The 15,065-nt window shown below is 41.9% G+C and overlaps 1 protein-coding gene across 3 annotated transcripts in view; it reads left to right on the forward strand.

The window, feature by feature from the left end:
- Nucleotides 1-15,065, forward strand: part of tet3 (tet methylcytosine dioxygenase 3) — a 257,674-nt gene that overhangs the window by 231,195 nt on the left and 11,414 nt on the right. For all 3 annotated transcript variants that reach the window (XM_068001248.1, XM_068001247.1, XM_068001249.1), the window contains 2 exons: nucleotides 2,272-2,409; nucleotides 4,686-5,019. In XM_068001248.1, coding sequence (XP_067857349.1) covers nucleotides 2,272-2,409; nucleotides 4,686-5,019 — 472 coding nt within the window. The remainder of the gene's footprint in view (nucleotides 1-2,271; nucleotides 2,410-4,685; nucleotides 5,020-15,065) is intronic.

The following is a 15,065-nucleotide window of genomic DNA, read 5'->3' on the forward strand; positions in this document are numbered from 1 at the left end:
ACTTTGGGGGAAGTTCAGCATGGTGGGCTAGGGGAAGGGAGGCAGCTGAACAAATGGTCTCAATCTTAGTGACAAAGAAGTCCATGAGCTCCTCACATTTGTTGTTGGAGGTGAGGATGGAGGGGATAGGGGAATGCGGATTAAGAAGGTGGCAAGACAGTAGCGAGCCATCTTGAAGATATCTTCACTCCATATGAGATTTGATGCAATCAGATAGTACATTGAAGGCTTTAAAACACTGTACTGAGTTAATTAAGCAACTAAGGCAAGACATTTCTATTAATGTATCTTCTTCACTTAAAAAAATGCTTTCCAAATTGCAGATACAAATTTAGAAAAATAAAATAACGGGCTTTGTACAACAAAGAAAGTCCTTGGCTGTGCACTGGAATATTCATATTTAATTTTTAAAAATAATTTTACAATGGTTTAATGTGAGTGCACTTGTACATTTTGCTTTTATGACTGTTGCATGACCATACATTGATACAATGGATTATATTTTCCTCTGCTAATCTTAGTGAAAAAGCAGACATGGGTAAAAAGTGGTCTGATGTCAGGAGAAATCCTAATATCCACTGTTCTGAAGCATTAGTGGATAGTGAGAAAAAGAGTTGATATTTGCTTGTTAAGAAAGAACTTGCGCTTTTGTTGCACCTTTCACACCTTTAGAGCATCTGAACGTGCTTCATTGCCAATGAATTACTTTTAAAGTGTAGTTCCTGTGATGTAAGCAAACAGAGCAACCAATTTCCACACAGCAAGGTTCTATAAACAGCAAATGAAATGAATGGCTTGTTAGCTTTTTTTGATGATGCTGATGGAAGGATAAACATTGTCCAATAATATTACTCATATTGTTTGAACCTGTGATTCTTTGCGCAGTAACTTTGAAAAGGAGTGTCCTCAATAGTCATGCTAATCTACCAAGGTACCTATAAAGTATGAGAATTTGGTGGAGAGGCAGAACACTTTTTTGTATTTCTCGAAAAACAAGATTGTTCTTTTTGTTTTTGACCAGTCATCTTGATTTGAGAATGGAAAGCGATGTTTAACTTTCAACAACAAATGATATATGAACTAGAAAAATTCTTCGCCAGACTGATCCATGAGTATATGAAAATACACTTGACATCATACAACACTGCAGAAACAGTTACATTTTAATACAATTGCATGAAAAAAATCCTATGACAAGGAACTGGAAGAAAACTAAATTGGGAGAAAGAGACAAATAATCACAAAGCGTTCAATATTCATTCAGCATTATTGAGAATTACATTGACATGCAGTGGTGCCATGTAAATAACCTGAAGTAATTGACTGTTGTCAGCACCACACAGGGCTGATAGTCTGTATGTGTCAGCGTTGGCTGAGTGGTAGCACTTGTGCCTCTGAGTCAGAAGGTTATGAGTACAAGACCCATTCTAGGACTTGAGCATATAATCCAACCTGATGTTTCAATGTAGTACTGGAGGAGTTTGAGGTTTGAGACATTAAAATGAAACCTTGCCTTCCCTCTGAGGTTATTGTAAAGCATCCTTTGGACTTTTCAAAGAAGTGCAGTGGAGTTCCCCAGGTGCCCTACCCAATATCGATCCCTCAATCAACATCACTAAAACAGATTATTTGGTCATTCATCTCATTGCTGTTTGTGGGACCCTGCTGGGTGCAAATTAGCTACTATGTTTACCTACATTAAACCAGTGACCACACTTCAAAAGTTCTTCATTGTCTCGGAAGTGCTTTGGAACAATGAGGTTAGAAAAGCCACTGTTCCTTTCCTTATAATCTAATGTGGAGATGCCGGTGATGGACTGGGGTTGACAATTGTAAACAAGCTTTCGGAGATTTTCTCCTTCCTCAGGCAAATGTTTGCCTGAGGAAGGAGAAAATCTCCGAAAGCTTGTGAATTTAAAATAAAATTGCTGGACTATAACTTGGTGTTGTAAAATTGTTTACTATAATCTAATAGTTCAGATCTTCATTTGTAGTAGATTGGTATGATTGCAATGATAAAATAATATGACACTTTTTTCACTCTTTCACTATAACGCCAGCAAGTACAGTAAGTGTACAAGACCTTTACTATTTATTTAAGAATGCAATGACAACTGTCACTGCTAAAAGTTAATGTCTGTGATTGCTCTATTAATTGATGCAATAATAACTACCAAATAGTTAATTGCTAAGCACTGACGTATGAAACATGTAACCAAACTTGATAAAAAAGGAAATGTAAAACTGACATGTAATTCATTGTCTCTACAGATTACAAATGAACAAGTAGCCCCTGACTGCAGACTTGGAATAAAAGAAGGAAAACCATTTTCTGGTGTAACTGCGTGTATGGACTTCTGTGCCCATGCTCACAAAGATCAGCACAACATGTACAATGGTTGCACTGTGGTATGTAAACTAAGATTTTGTGTGAAATCAATATTCAGTTTAGTGCCTCAAACAGAACCTTGAATCTCAGATTTTCAAAACAATGTTCAAATCTGTGATGCATTCAAAAATTTTATCAATTCATAGTCATAGTAGGTACAGCACAGGAGGAGGCCATTGGGCCCATCGTGCCTGTGTCGGCTCTTTGACAGAGCCATTCAATTCATCCCATTCCCCTGCTCTTTCCCCATAGCCCTGTAAAGTTTTTCCCTTGAAGTATTTATCCAATTCCCTTTTGAAAGTTACTATTGAATCTGCTTCCAACACCCTTTCAGGCAGTGCATTCCAGACCATTACAACTCGCTGCGTTAAAAAATGTTTCCTCATGTCGCCTCTGGCTCTTTTCCCGATCACCTTAATTATATTTATTTTTTCGCACTTTTACTTACATCGAATAACTATCATTTGGGGAACTTAGTGGTGCAGTGGGTTAGACACTGGCCTTTCATTTCTTGGACCTGAGTTCAAATCCACCTGAGACCAATGGAATGAAAGTCACTTCTGTCTGTTGGCTGTAAGGGTCTAGTGTGAAATTAGTTTGGACAATCTCAATCCAGTTTCGAGTGGGCTTGGGCCCTCAGCACAAAACTGTTCTTAATTTAACAGTAATTGGCAATCTACAGAGAGGTCACAGGATTGTTTGTGTGGGTGATGGAAAAATTATCACACAGTTGCAGTAGAGGGTGCTTGTCTCAGCTGGAGGCATATTGGGATGAAGTCAAGGAATCTTTACTATGCATCTGGCCGTGTCATACCTGATCTGGGATTGTTTGATCCTAATCATGAAATGGGAAGAGTTTCATTCCTTCCAGCTCTGATAGCCCTCACCTTGGTGAGCGTAGAAAATGTGATCTTAAAGTAGGTTTGCCATGAATTGGAAAGAGAGTTCCCACCCACACTATTTTATCCCCAGCTTTCATGAAGTTTGTGGCTTTGCTAGGATATGGTTCCCCAAGAACCATCAGCTCTCTGGTCCCTCACAAATGTGGTCATTCATCTTGTATTTTAGAAGGCTGTTTGATTGCTGGGAGCATTACAGCCGATCTCGATCCCGTCATCACATGATGTCCACGCACAGGCACTTTCCATTAGGGGTCACTGGATAACAATGAGAAATTATAGCCAATTTTTCCACTCCTTGGCTCAGGATTCTTAAGGTTAATTAAAGCACCCTCATTATTGCTCCTGAATCAGCAAACTTAGGACTTAGTTCGTCTCTTTGGCTCAGTACCAAATGAAGTACCACTGAGCCATTGAGGGAGCACTGAAAACGGGAATTTAAATCACTCAATTCTGCAGGTGTTTAATGCCATTTTCATTGCATGTCATGATTGCATGTGACAAAATGACAATTTAGCACACAGTGATGTTTTAGCAACACTAATTATAATTTCATGAAAAAATCATATCATGAACACCACTGTGGGAGCCTGTACATTTATGAAGTGTTATTGCCATCTAACAGATTTAGAAAGATGACAATTCCCTTCAGAAGAACTGATTTAAAAAGTAACATTTGAAAATACTGGTGGAAGTACTGCTTATGTCAGCAATGAACAAATTTTTGATTTTTCACTTTCCTCAAAGGATGTGCTAAAATGGTGTTATAGTGTACAATTTCACAACTGCGATTCACAATGCAACACTGCCACATGTTGGCAATGAACAGTACTGCACTAACTTCCATTCCTGTTTCAAAGGGATTAATTCCACTTTGAAGAAAAAAAATCAGATTTTTTTTTTAGTTTTTGCTTCTTAATTGTCTGAGCAAAAAACTTGACTTGTGAACTTGTCATTTCTGAAGTTGGGACTAGAGTCAACCATGAATACTGTAAAAACATGAGTTGCAGTGGTATTATGTTTGTTGTGAGAGTGCAGGAGACATTCAACAAGGTTTGCAAGGGTGCTCCAAAAATGTGCATTTTATTACTGTCGTATGTGGATTGGGGCAGATTCCTTCTCTATTGATTTATGCTGTCAATACAGGTGTTTTGTTTAACAAATTATAGCATCATTTTATCCAATGCAATTAAGTTTTTTGTCAACACACTGCAACACAATTATATGTTTTTAATAAAATCAGACTATGGGAGTTCAGTAATCTATCTGTCAAACTGCAGATTTGTGCTAGCTGTTACTTTTATCAGGTGAATTAAAAAAGCAGGCTAATAAACATAAGCATATTTCCGATCTTCACAGGAATACTTACATAACCTGTTGGGGATATTTATTCACAGGTTTGTACCTTAACAAAAGAAGACAATCGTAAGATAGGAATGACCCCAGAAGACGAGCAATTGCATGTGCTTCCACTGTACAAGGTATCAACAACTGATGAACATGGTAGTGAAGAGAATCAGAATGAGAAGATTAAAGCAGGAGTAATACAGGTGCTTACGGCATTCCCCAGGGAAGTAAGAATGCTGCCTGAGCCAGTTAAATCTGCACGTCAGAAAAAACTAGAAGCAAAAAGAGCAGCTGAAAAACAGAGAAACCAAGAGAAGAAACTTTTGGCTGGAAAACTGAAACAGGAAGCAGAAAATTTGAAGTGTAGCGCTCCACAAAACAAAGGTATTTTGTTTTTATAATTATAAACTACACACACAGATCACTTTTTTATATATGTATATATATATATATATATATATATATAAAAAAGTCGCAATTTAATAAAACTTGATATTTTTGGAATATCCATCTTTTATCTTATTCATAGATGTTAAAGTTTTAATTATTATAATTGAGCTTTTTCTTATATGCTCGAACTCTTCACTGATTCTTTTTGATACTGGATGGAATTACGCCTGGGAGTTTGGCGAAATGTTAGTTTTTCTCCTTTGTTGCAGGCTGCCAAAATAGTTCCCGTTTATTTTATATTTGTATGTCAATAAACCATAGAATCATAGAAAATTTACAGCATAGAAGGAGGCCATTTGGCCCCTTATGTCCGCACCGGCCGAAAATGAGCCACCCAGCCTAATCCCACTGTCCAGCTCTTGGTCCGTATCCTTGTAGGTCCCGACACTTCAGGTGCACATCCAGGTACTTTTTAAATGAATTTAGGGTTTCTGCCTCTACCACCCTTTCACGCAGTGAGTTCCATACCCCGACCACCCTCTGGGTGAAAGATTTTTTTTCCTCAGCTCCCCTCTAATCCTTCTACCAATCACTTTAAATCTATGCCTCCTAGTTATTGACCTCTCTGCTAAGGGAAATAAGTCCTTCCAATCCACTCTATCTAGGCCCCTCATAATTTTGTACACCTCAATTAAATCTCCCCTCAGCCTCCTCTGTTCCAATGAAAACAACCCCAGCCAATCCAATCTTTCCTTACAGCTAAAATTCTCCAGACCTGGCAACATCCTCGTAAATCTCCTCTGTACCCTCTCGAGTGCAACGACATCCTTCGTGTAAAGTGGTGACCAGAACTGTGCACAGTACTCAATCTGTGGCCTAACCAGTGTTCCAGCATAATCTTCCTGTTCTTATATTCTATGCCTCGGCTAATAAAGGAAAGTATTCCATATGTCGCCTTAACCACCTTATCTACTTGTCCTGCTACCTTCAGGGATCTGTGGACATGCACTCCAAGGTCCCTCACTTCCTCTACAACTCTCAGTATCTTCCCATTTATTGTGTACTCCCTTGCTTTATTTGCCCTCCCCAAATGCATCACCTCACACTTCTCTGGATTGAATTCCATTTGCCACTTTTCTGCCCAACTGACCATTCCATTGATATCTTTCTGCAGTCCACAGCTTTCCTCCTCACAATCAACTACATGGCCAATTTTTGTATCATCTGCAAACCACTTAATCATGCCCCCTACATTTAAGTCCAAATCATTAATATATATCCCAGAAAGCAAGGGACCTAGTACTGAGCCCTGCGGAACCCCACTGAAAACAGCCTTCGAGTCACAAAAACAGCCATCGACCATTTCCCATTTGCTTCCTGCCACTGAGCCAATTTTGAATCCAACTTGCCACTCTCCCTTGGATCCCATGGACTTGTACTTTTTTGACCAGTCTGCCATGTGGGACCCTGTCAAAAGCCTTGCTAAAATCCATGTAGACTACATGAAATGCACTACCCTCATCGATCCTCCTTGTTACCTCCTCAAAAAATTCAATCACGTTGGTCAGACACAACATTCTCTTTAAAAAATCCATGCTGACTGTCCTTGATTACTCCGTGCATTTCTACGTGACGGTTTATCCTGTCCCTCAGAATTGATTCCAATAATTTGCCCACCACCGAGATTAGACTGACTGGCCGATAATTACTCGGTCTATCCCTCGCTCCCTTTTTGAACAATGGTACAACGTTAGCAGTCCTCCAATCCTCCGGCACCATGCCTGTATCCAGTGAGGATTGGAAAATGATGATTAGAGCCTCCGCTACTTCTTCTCTTGCTTCTTTTAACAGCCTGGGATACATTTCATCCGGCCCTGGTGATTTATCTACTTTCAAAGATGCAAATCCCCTTAATACTTGCTCTCTCACTAAGTTTATCGCATCCAATATTTCACACTCCTCCTCCTTAACTACAAAGTCTGCATCATCCCTCTCTTTTGTGAAGACAGACACAAAGTATTCATTAAGAACCATACCAACATCTTCCGCCTCCACACATAGGTTGCCTTTTTGGTCTCTAATAGGCCCTTCTCTTTCCTTAGTTATCCTCTTGCTCTTAATGTATTTATAAAACATCTTTGGGTTTTCCTTGATTTTACTTGCCAATACTTTTTCGTGCCCTCTCTTTGCTTTCCTAATTTCCTTTTTAATTTCGCCCCTGCACTTTTCTGTAGTATTGAGTTCTCAGTTTCTGACATAATCTTTCCTTTTCTGCATTATTTTACCCTGTATACTGCTTGACATTTGGCAGCGCCACCCTTTTTCTTTGTGGGAACATGTTTACTCTGAACCCCTTGAATCTTCCCCTTGACTGCCTCCCACTGCTCTGACATTGATTTACCTTCAAGTAGCTGTTTCTAGTCCACTTTTGCTAAATCGCTTTTTCGTTTAGTAAAATTGGCCTTTCCCCAATTGAGAACTTTAACTCCTGTTCTATCTTTGTCCTTTTTCATAACTATGCTAAAACTAACTGAATTATGATCACTACCACCAAAATAGTCTCCCACTGATACTCCTTCCACCTGCCCAGCCTCATTTCCTAAAACTAAATCCAGAACTGCCCCCTCTCTTGTTGGGCTTGCTACGTACTGGCTAAAAAAGTTCTCCAGAATGCAATTTAAGAATTTTGCACCCTCTATACCCTTCTCACTGTTTGTGTTCCAGTTAATATTAGGGTAGTTGAAATCCCCTACTATTACTGCCCTACTGTTCTTGCACTTCTCAGAAATTTGCCTACATATTTGCTCTTCCATCTCCCTCTGACTGTTTGGTGGTCTCTCGTACACTCCCAGTAGTGTGACTGCCCCTTTATTGTTCCTTAGCTCAACCCATATGGCTTCATTTGATGATCCTTCTAACATACCATCCCTCCTCACAGCTGTAATTGTTTCTTTAACTGAAATTGCCAACCCCACCTTCCTTTTTTAATCCCCTTCTCTATCTCGTCTGAAAATCCTGAAACCAGGAACGTTGAGCTGCCATTCCTGCCCCTCTTTAAGCCATGTTTCTGTAATAGCGAAGATATCGTACTGCGACGTGTCTATCTGTGTCCTCAGCTCATCTGCCGTATTCACTCTATTCCTTGCATTGAGGTATTCACCTTTAAGCACTGCCAAACTCCCTTGCTGTTTATTTTCTAATCTTTGTTTCCTCTGCCTTCCTAAGTTACTTACTAATCTTCTGCCTTCTATCTCCAGTTCTGATTCTGTCCCATCTGAATCTACACTCAGGTCCCATCCCCCTGCCAAGCTAGTTTAAACCTTCCCCAAGAGCACTAGCAAACCTTCCCGCAAGGATATTGGTCCCGGCCCTGCTGAGGGCCCTGAAGGCTTGCTCGTTCTCAGTCAAACTTTGACAAAAGCATCTGTTAAAAAGCTCATATTAGTCATATAAATTTAAATTAAAAAATCCATAGAATAAAAAGAAAAGCAAGAAGTAATCAATTGTTTCACCATTTCCAGTGGCATTGCTGAAAGGTAGTTTTGGGTCTTTGCATGTTTGTGATGTTTGGCTACTGACTTGACTTCTCTTCCAAATAATCGGAGCTACTTATCTGTTGCTGGTGTCAAATGGAGGGCAGTTGTACATTTCAGGCATTATTTCCCATTTTTAAAGCTTATTGTGGAGCGGTAGCGTGATGTACTTGAACTGGATGCAAGACTATTTTTTACACCCCCCCATTTTTATTCTTGCTATGTCTCCAAGTTTATGATCATATTTACTCCATAATGATAAAAGGGAGAAAAATTTACAGCAATTGCAAATTTAGTCTAATGGAGTAGATTATCTATGATACCTTTTAATATATAAAATCATAGGTTTGAACCTGAGAGTGATTGTTTAGTTGCTCCAATGAAGTCCAATAAAAAAATACATTTCATGTACTTGAGGATGACTTGGTACTTTTTTCCAAGAAAATTTTAAAATCTTGCCAAAACCTGGAATCTGCATCCAAAGATCATTTGTTGTTGAAAAGAACAAATAAAGACATTGGTGGCCGAAACACCTGACTGAAGCCCCAATACTTTTCTAATTTGTTACCAGACCTTAATATCAACCCATTTGCCTGGAATAATAGCTTGCTGAACTTGTGCATTTGCTACTACATCCTTCCCTTCTCTGATCCAAACAACACACTCCCTCTTTTTGGCACACATTATCTCAAGACTAAAGCACTGCTGATTGTTACTTCTCACAGTCCATGAACCATTAGCACAGAATGTTTCGACTGTGCACATTACCTTGAGAATCAGATTCTCAGTGGAATCAAATGCACCAAAGCATTGTTGTCCTATCCAATTAATCCAAGTCTCCTCAGCCACCAAACTAACCATGATGTGGACCAAACTAACCAAACTAACCATTTCCACATCGTTCACCTGAGGAAGGAGAAAGCCTCCGAAAGCTTGTGAATTTAAAATAAAATTGCTGGACTATAACTTGGTGTTGTAAAATTGTTTACAATAACCAAACTAACCAGTTAAGTACCTTGTATTTGTTACTTTGTTTTTAACTTGCAAATCACAATAATAGCCGTGTGACATGAGGAAACTCAAAAAAAACTAAAGAGTTGTAATTTTTCCTTTACAAAAAGTAATTTTCTTTTTTCTCCCTTGTATCTGAAATAAATCTGGTCATACTTTTCTACAAACTGCACACCAGTTGCATAGGTATTATATTCAATGTAAATAAAATGTTGCAATTTTGATCAAATTTCTTTTTGATGATTATCGAAATCCTGGAAACCTTATTTTGTCCCAATTGTTAGCAGTTGAAAGTGACCAAATCAGATTCAAACTGGTTATTGTATATTATCTATGACCAAATCAATAGTCAAGTTAAGAATGTACATTGCGGCAATTATGGCACCTGTTGTTTTATAACTTATTATCAAAGAGTGCAGAAAATTGCTGCCACTTAACCTGTTTCCTTTCAGGGACAGGAGGAATAAAATTGGAAAAATAATTCAAATAAAGGGCTCGATTTTCCCGGGAAATTGCAGGTGCATTGAGGGTGGCGGGGGGGGGGGGGGGGGGGGGCTCCGAAAATCGGGGAAATCCCGTTCGGGTTCGTAGCCCGGCTCCAATCCGCCGACGTCAGAGTTCCCACAGACTCACCTGTGGGCGAGCGGGAATCCCAAATCAGGAAGTCCCGCCGGCAATTAAAGCTGGCAGGATGATAATTAAAGAGCCGGGTACTTAAGGCACTTTACTTGTGACATGTTATGTAGTAATAACGATTTTTAACTTACCTGGGCAGCTTTCCCACGGCTTCTGATTCACGCGTGGTGAAACCAGGCATGAAGGGCCGGATCAGGCAAAAAGAAACACAATAAATTAAATAAAAAACCATTGCACGAAGTTACCGGGTACGGTAGCATAGTGGTTATGTTACTGGGCTAGTAATCCAGAGGCCTGGACTAAAATCCAGAGTCATGAGTTCAAATCCCGCCACGGCAGCTGGCGAATTTAAATTCAATTAATTAAATAAAAAAATCTGGAATTAAAATACTAGTATCAGTAATGATGGCCATGAAACTACCGGATTGTCGGAAAAACCCATCTGGTTCACTAATATCCTTTAGGGAAGGAAGCCTGCCGCCCTTACCCGGTCTGGCCTATATGTGACTCCAGACCCACAGCAATGTGGTTGATTCTTAATTGCCCTCTGAAATGGCCCAGCAAGCTACTCAGTTGTAAAATCTCGCTACGAAAAGTCATAATAAGAATAAAACCGGACGGACCACCCGGCATCGGACCACTAGGCACCGGACACGACAACGGCAAAACACCAAGCCCAGTCGACCCTGCAAGGTCCTCCTCACTAACATCTGGGGACTTGTGCCAAAATTGGGAGAGCTGTCCCACAGACTAGTCAAGCAACAGCCTGACATAGCCATCCTCACAGAATCATATCTTTCAGCCAACGTCCCAGACTCTTCCATCACCATCCCTGGGTATGTCCTGTCCCACCGGCAGGACAGACCCACCAGAGGTGGCGGTACAGTGATATACAGTCAGGAGGGAGTGGCCCTGGGAGTCCTCAACATTGACTCTGGACCCCATGAAATCTCATGGCATCAGGTCAAACATGGGCAAGGAAACCTCCTGCTGATAACCACCTACCGTCCTCCCTCAGCTGATGAATCAGTCCTCCTCCATGTTGAACACCACTTGGAGGAAGCACTGAGGGTAGCAAGGGCACAAAATGTACTCTGGGTGGGGGACTTCAATGTCCATCACCAAGAATGGCTCGGTAGCACCACTACTGACCGAGCTGGCCGAGTCCTGAAGGACATAGCTGCTAGACTGGGCCTGCGGCAGGTGGTGAGCGAACCAACACGAGGGAAAAACTTACTTGACCTCGTCCTCACCAATCTACCTGTCGCAAATGCATCTGTCCATGACAGTATTGGTAGGAGTGACCACCGCACAGTCCTCGTGGAGATGAAATCCCGTCTTCGCACTGAGGACACCATCCAACGTGTTGTGTGGCACTACCACCGTGCTAAATGGGATAGATTCAGAACAGATCAAGCAGCTCAAAACTGGGCATCCATGAGGCGCTGTGGGCCATCAGCAGCAGCAGAATTGTATTCCAGCACAATCTGTAACCTCATGGCCCGGCATATTCCTCACTCTACCATTACCAACAAGCCAGGGGATCAACCCTGGTTCAATGAGGAGTGTAGAAGAGCATGCCAGGAGCAGCACCAGGCGTACCTAAAAATGAGGTGCCAACCTGGTGAAGCTACAACTCAGGACTACATGCATGCTAAACAGCGGAAGCAACATGCTATAGACAGAGCGAAGCGATTCCACAACCAACGGATCAGATCAAAGCTCTGCAGTCCTGCCACATCCAGTCGTGAATGGTGGTGGACAATTAAACAACTAACGGGAGGAGGAGGCTCTGCAAACATCCCCATTCTCAATGATGGCGGAGTCCAGCACGTGAGTGCAAAAGACAAGGCTGAAGCATTTGCAACCATCTTCAGCCAGAAGTGCCGAGTGGATAATCCATCTCAGCCTCCTCCCGATATCCCCACCATCACGGAAGCCAGTCTTCGGCCAATTCGATTCACTCCACGTGATATCAAGAAACGGCTGAGTGCACTGGATACAGCAAAGGCTATGGGCCCTGACAACATCCCAGCTGTAGTGCTGAAGACTTGTGCTCCAGAACTAGCTGCGCCTCTAGCCAAGCTGTTCCAGTACAGCTACAACACTGGCATCCACCCGACAATGTGGAAAATTGCCCAGGTATGTCCTGTCCACAAAAAGCAGGACAAATCCAATCCGGCCAATTACCGCCCCATCAGTCTACTCTCAATCATCAGCAAAGTGATGGAAGGTGTCGTCGACAGTGCTATCAAGCGGCACTTACTCACCAATAACCTGCTCACCGATGCTCAATTTGGGTTCCGCCAGGACCACTCGGCTCCAGACCTCATTACAGCCTTGGTCCAAACATGGACAAAAGAGCTGAATTCCAGAGGTGAGGTGAGAGTGACTGCCCTTGACATCAAGGCAGCATTTGACCGAGTGTGGCACCAAGGAGCCCTAGTAAAATTGAAGTCAATGGGAATCAGGGGGAAAACTCTCCAGTGGCTGGAGTCATACCTAGCACAAAGGAAGATGGTAGTGGTTGTTGGAGGCCAATCATCTCAGCCCCAAGGCATTGCTGCAGGAGTTCCTCAGGGCAGTGTCCTAGGCCCAACCATCTTCAGCTGCTTCATCAATGACCTTCCCTCCATCATAAGGTCAGAAATGGGGATGTTCGCTGATGACTGCACAGTGTTCAGTTCCATTCGCAACCCCTCAGATAATGAAGCAGTCCGAGCCTGCATGCAGCAAGACCTGGACAACATCCAGGCTTGGGCTGATAAGTGGCAAGTAACATTCGCGCCAGATAAGTGCCAGGCAATGACCATCTCCAACAAGAGAGAGTCCAACCACCTCCCCTTGACATTCAACGGCATTACCATCGCCGAATCCCCCACCATCAACATCCTGGGGGTCACCATTGACCAGAAACTTAACTGGACCAGCCATATAAATACTGTGGCTACAAGAGCAGGTCAGAGGCTGGGTATTCTGCGGCGAGTGACTCACCTCCTGACTCCCCAAAGCCTTTCCACCATCTACAAGGCACAAGTCAGGAGTGTGATGGAATACTCTCCACTTGCCTGGATGAGTGCAGCTCCAACAACACTCAAGAAGCTCGACACCATCCAAGATAAAGCAGCCCGCTTGATTGGCACCCCATCCACCACCCTAAACATTCACTCCCTTCACCACCGGCGCACTGTGGCTGCAGTGTGCACCATCCACAGGATGCACTGCAGCAACTCGCCAAGGCTTCTTCGACAGCACCTCCCAAACCCGCGACCTCTACCACCTAGAAGGACAAGGGCAGCAGGCGCATGGGAACAACACCACCTGCACGTTCCCCTCCAAGTCACACACCATCCCGACTTGGAAATATATCGCCGTTCCTTCATTGTCGCTGGGTCAAAATCCTGGAACTCCCTTCCTAACAGCACTGTGGGAGAACCGTCACCACACGGACTGCAGCGGTTCAAGAAGGCGGCTCACCACCACCTTCTCGAGGGCAATTAGGGATGGGCAATAAATGCCGGCCTTGCCAGCGATGCCCACATCCCGTGAACGAATTAAAAAAAACACAAAATCAACCTATCTTTCCACCCTGCTTTGATGTCCGATGTCTCCCTCTCCGATCTTCCCTTCTTCACCCCCCCCAATCTCCCCCTCTTCACCACCCCCACCGATCGTCACCTCTCCCCCCACCTCCCGGTCTTCCGTTCCAGCGCCGGATGACATCTCACTCTCTCTCTCTCCTCCACTCCCCCCCCCCCCACCCCCTCCAACCCTCATGTTGCAGCTCCTGATGGCAGCCAGCCTGTCAATCAGGAAACCCGGAGAGCATATTATTCACCATCAATTACAATGCGATTGCTTCGGAAACGGTAAGATTTGTTTAATCGGGTTTGCCACATTCACCTTCAACCCCCGCTGCCGACCCGCCAACATTTCAAAATTGAGCCCAATATATTTCAAGCAAAGGAATGTTCAACACTAAAGTTGTTAATAGGCTTTGCAATTCCAAAAAATAATTAGAAGTCTGATGACTCACAGGTATGGACTCAGCCATGTTAGTGTGGCAGTAATTTCATAAATTTTCCCATTAATTTTAATATTAATCTTCACATTTATAGAATAAAATAATTGTATTTCAGTGTAATATTAAAAATAAATATTCACTGAGCATGTTACTTTAATTGTTAATTCAAGTAATGACATTTTATTTTTAAAGTGAAATTGGAGTTTTAAGGTAAGTCAACCAATCTGGTAGGATCAAGGGACACACAATTTCTCACATCCAGAATTTTTTCGTACATTTTAGGAGCACATGGATGTCCTAATTTTTTTTGTGTGGTTCCAGCTCTTTAAAGGATGTCATTTGTGTCAAGAATTTGCAGTAAAAATTTTGAAGGGAAAGCTTAATCAAACATTGCACCGAAAATCTCTTTTTACTTAAAAACTCTAAGGATGAAAGATTAGGTTTATTAATACTTGCTAATGAAAAGTTAATTTTGAACAAATCTGAGAAAAAATATTTTCACTCAAAGGGTGATAAAAGTTTGAAATAATCTACATACAGGTACTGGATCAAAGATATTAGAGGAATCCATAATGTAGGCTGTGTGAGATTGAGTACGAGAGGGAAGTGCTCAATGGGTCAAATGTTCTTTTCTTGACCTTGAATTTTTCTTGTGTTCTTATTTTGTGATTATTTTTATTTCAAATGTTAATTTCTGGACATTATTTGAAGTCCATTTTGTCTAATTTGCATAATAATGCCATTGATTACATTAGGTGGGCTAGGTTTGACATTTGAAATATGACTGTTGTGTTACCAATCATTCCAGTACAACTTGTTTTTTTTCATGTTCCCAC

This window comes from Heptranchias perlo, chromosome 20, assembly GCF_035084215.1.
Source record: "Heptranchias perlo isolate sHepPer1 chromosome 20, sHepPer1.hap1, whole genome shotgun sequence".
NCBI lineage: Eukaryota > Metazoa > Chordata > Chondrichthyes > Hexanchiformes > Hexanchidae > Heptranchias > Heptranchias perlo.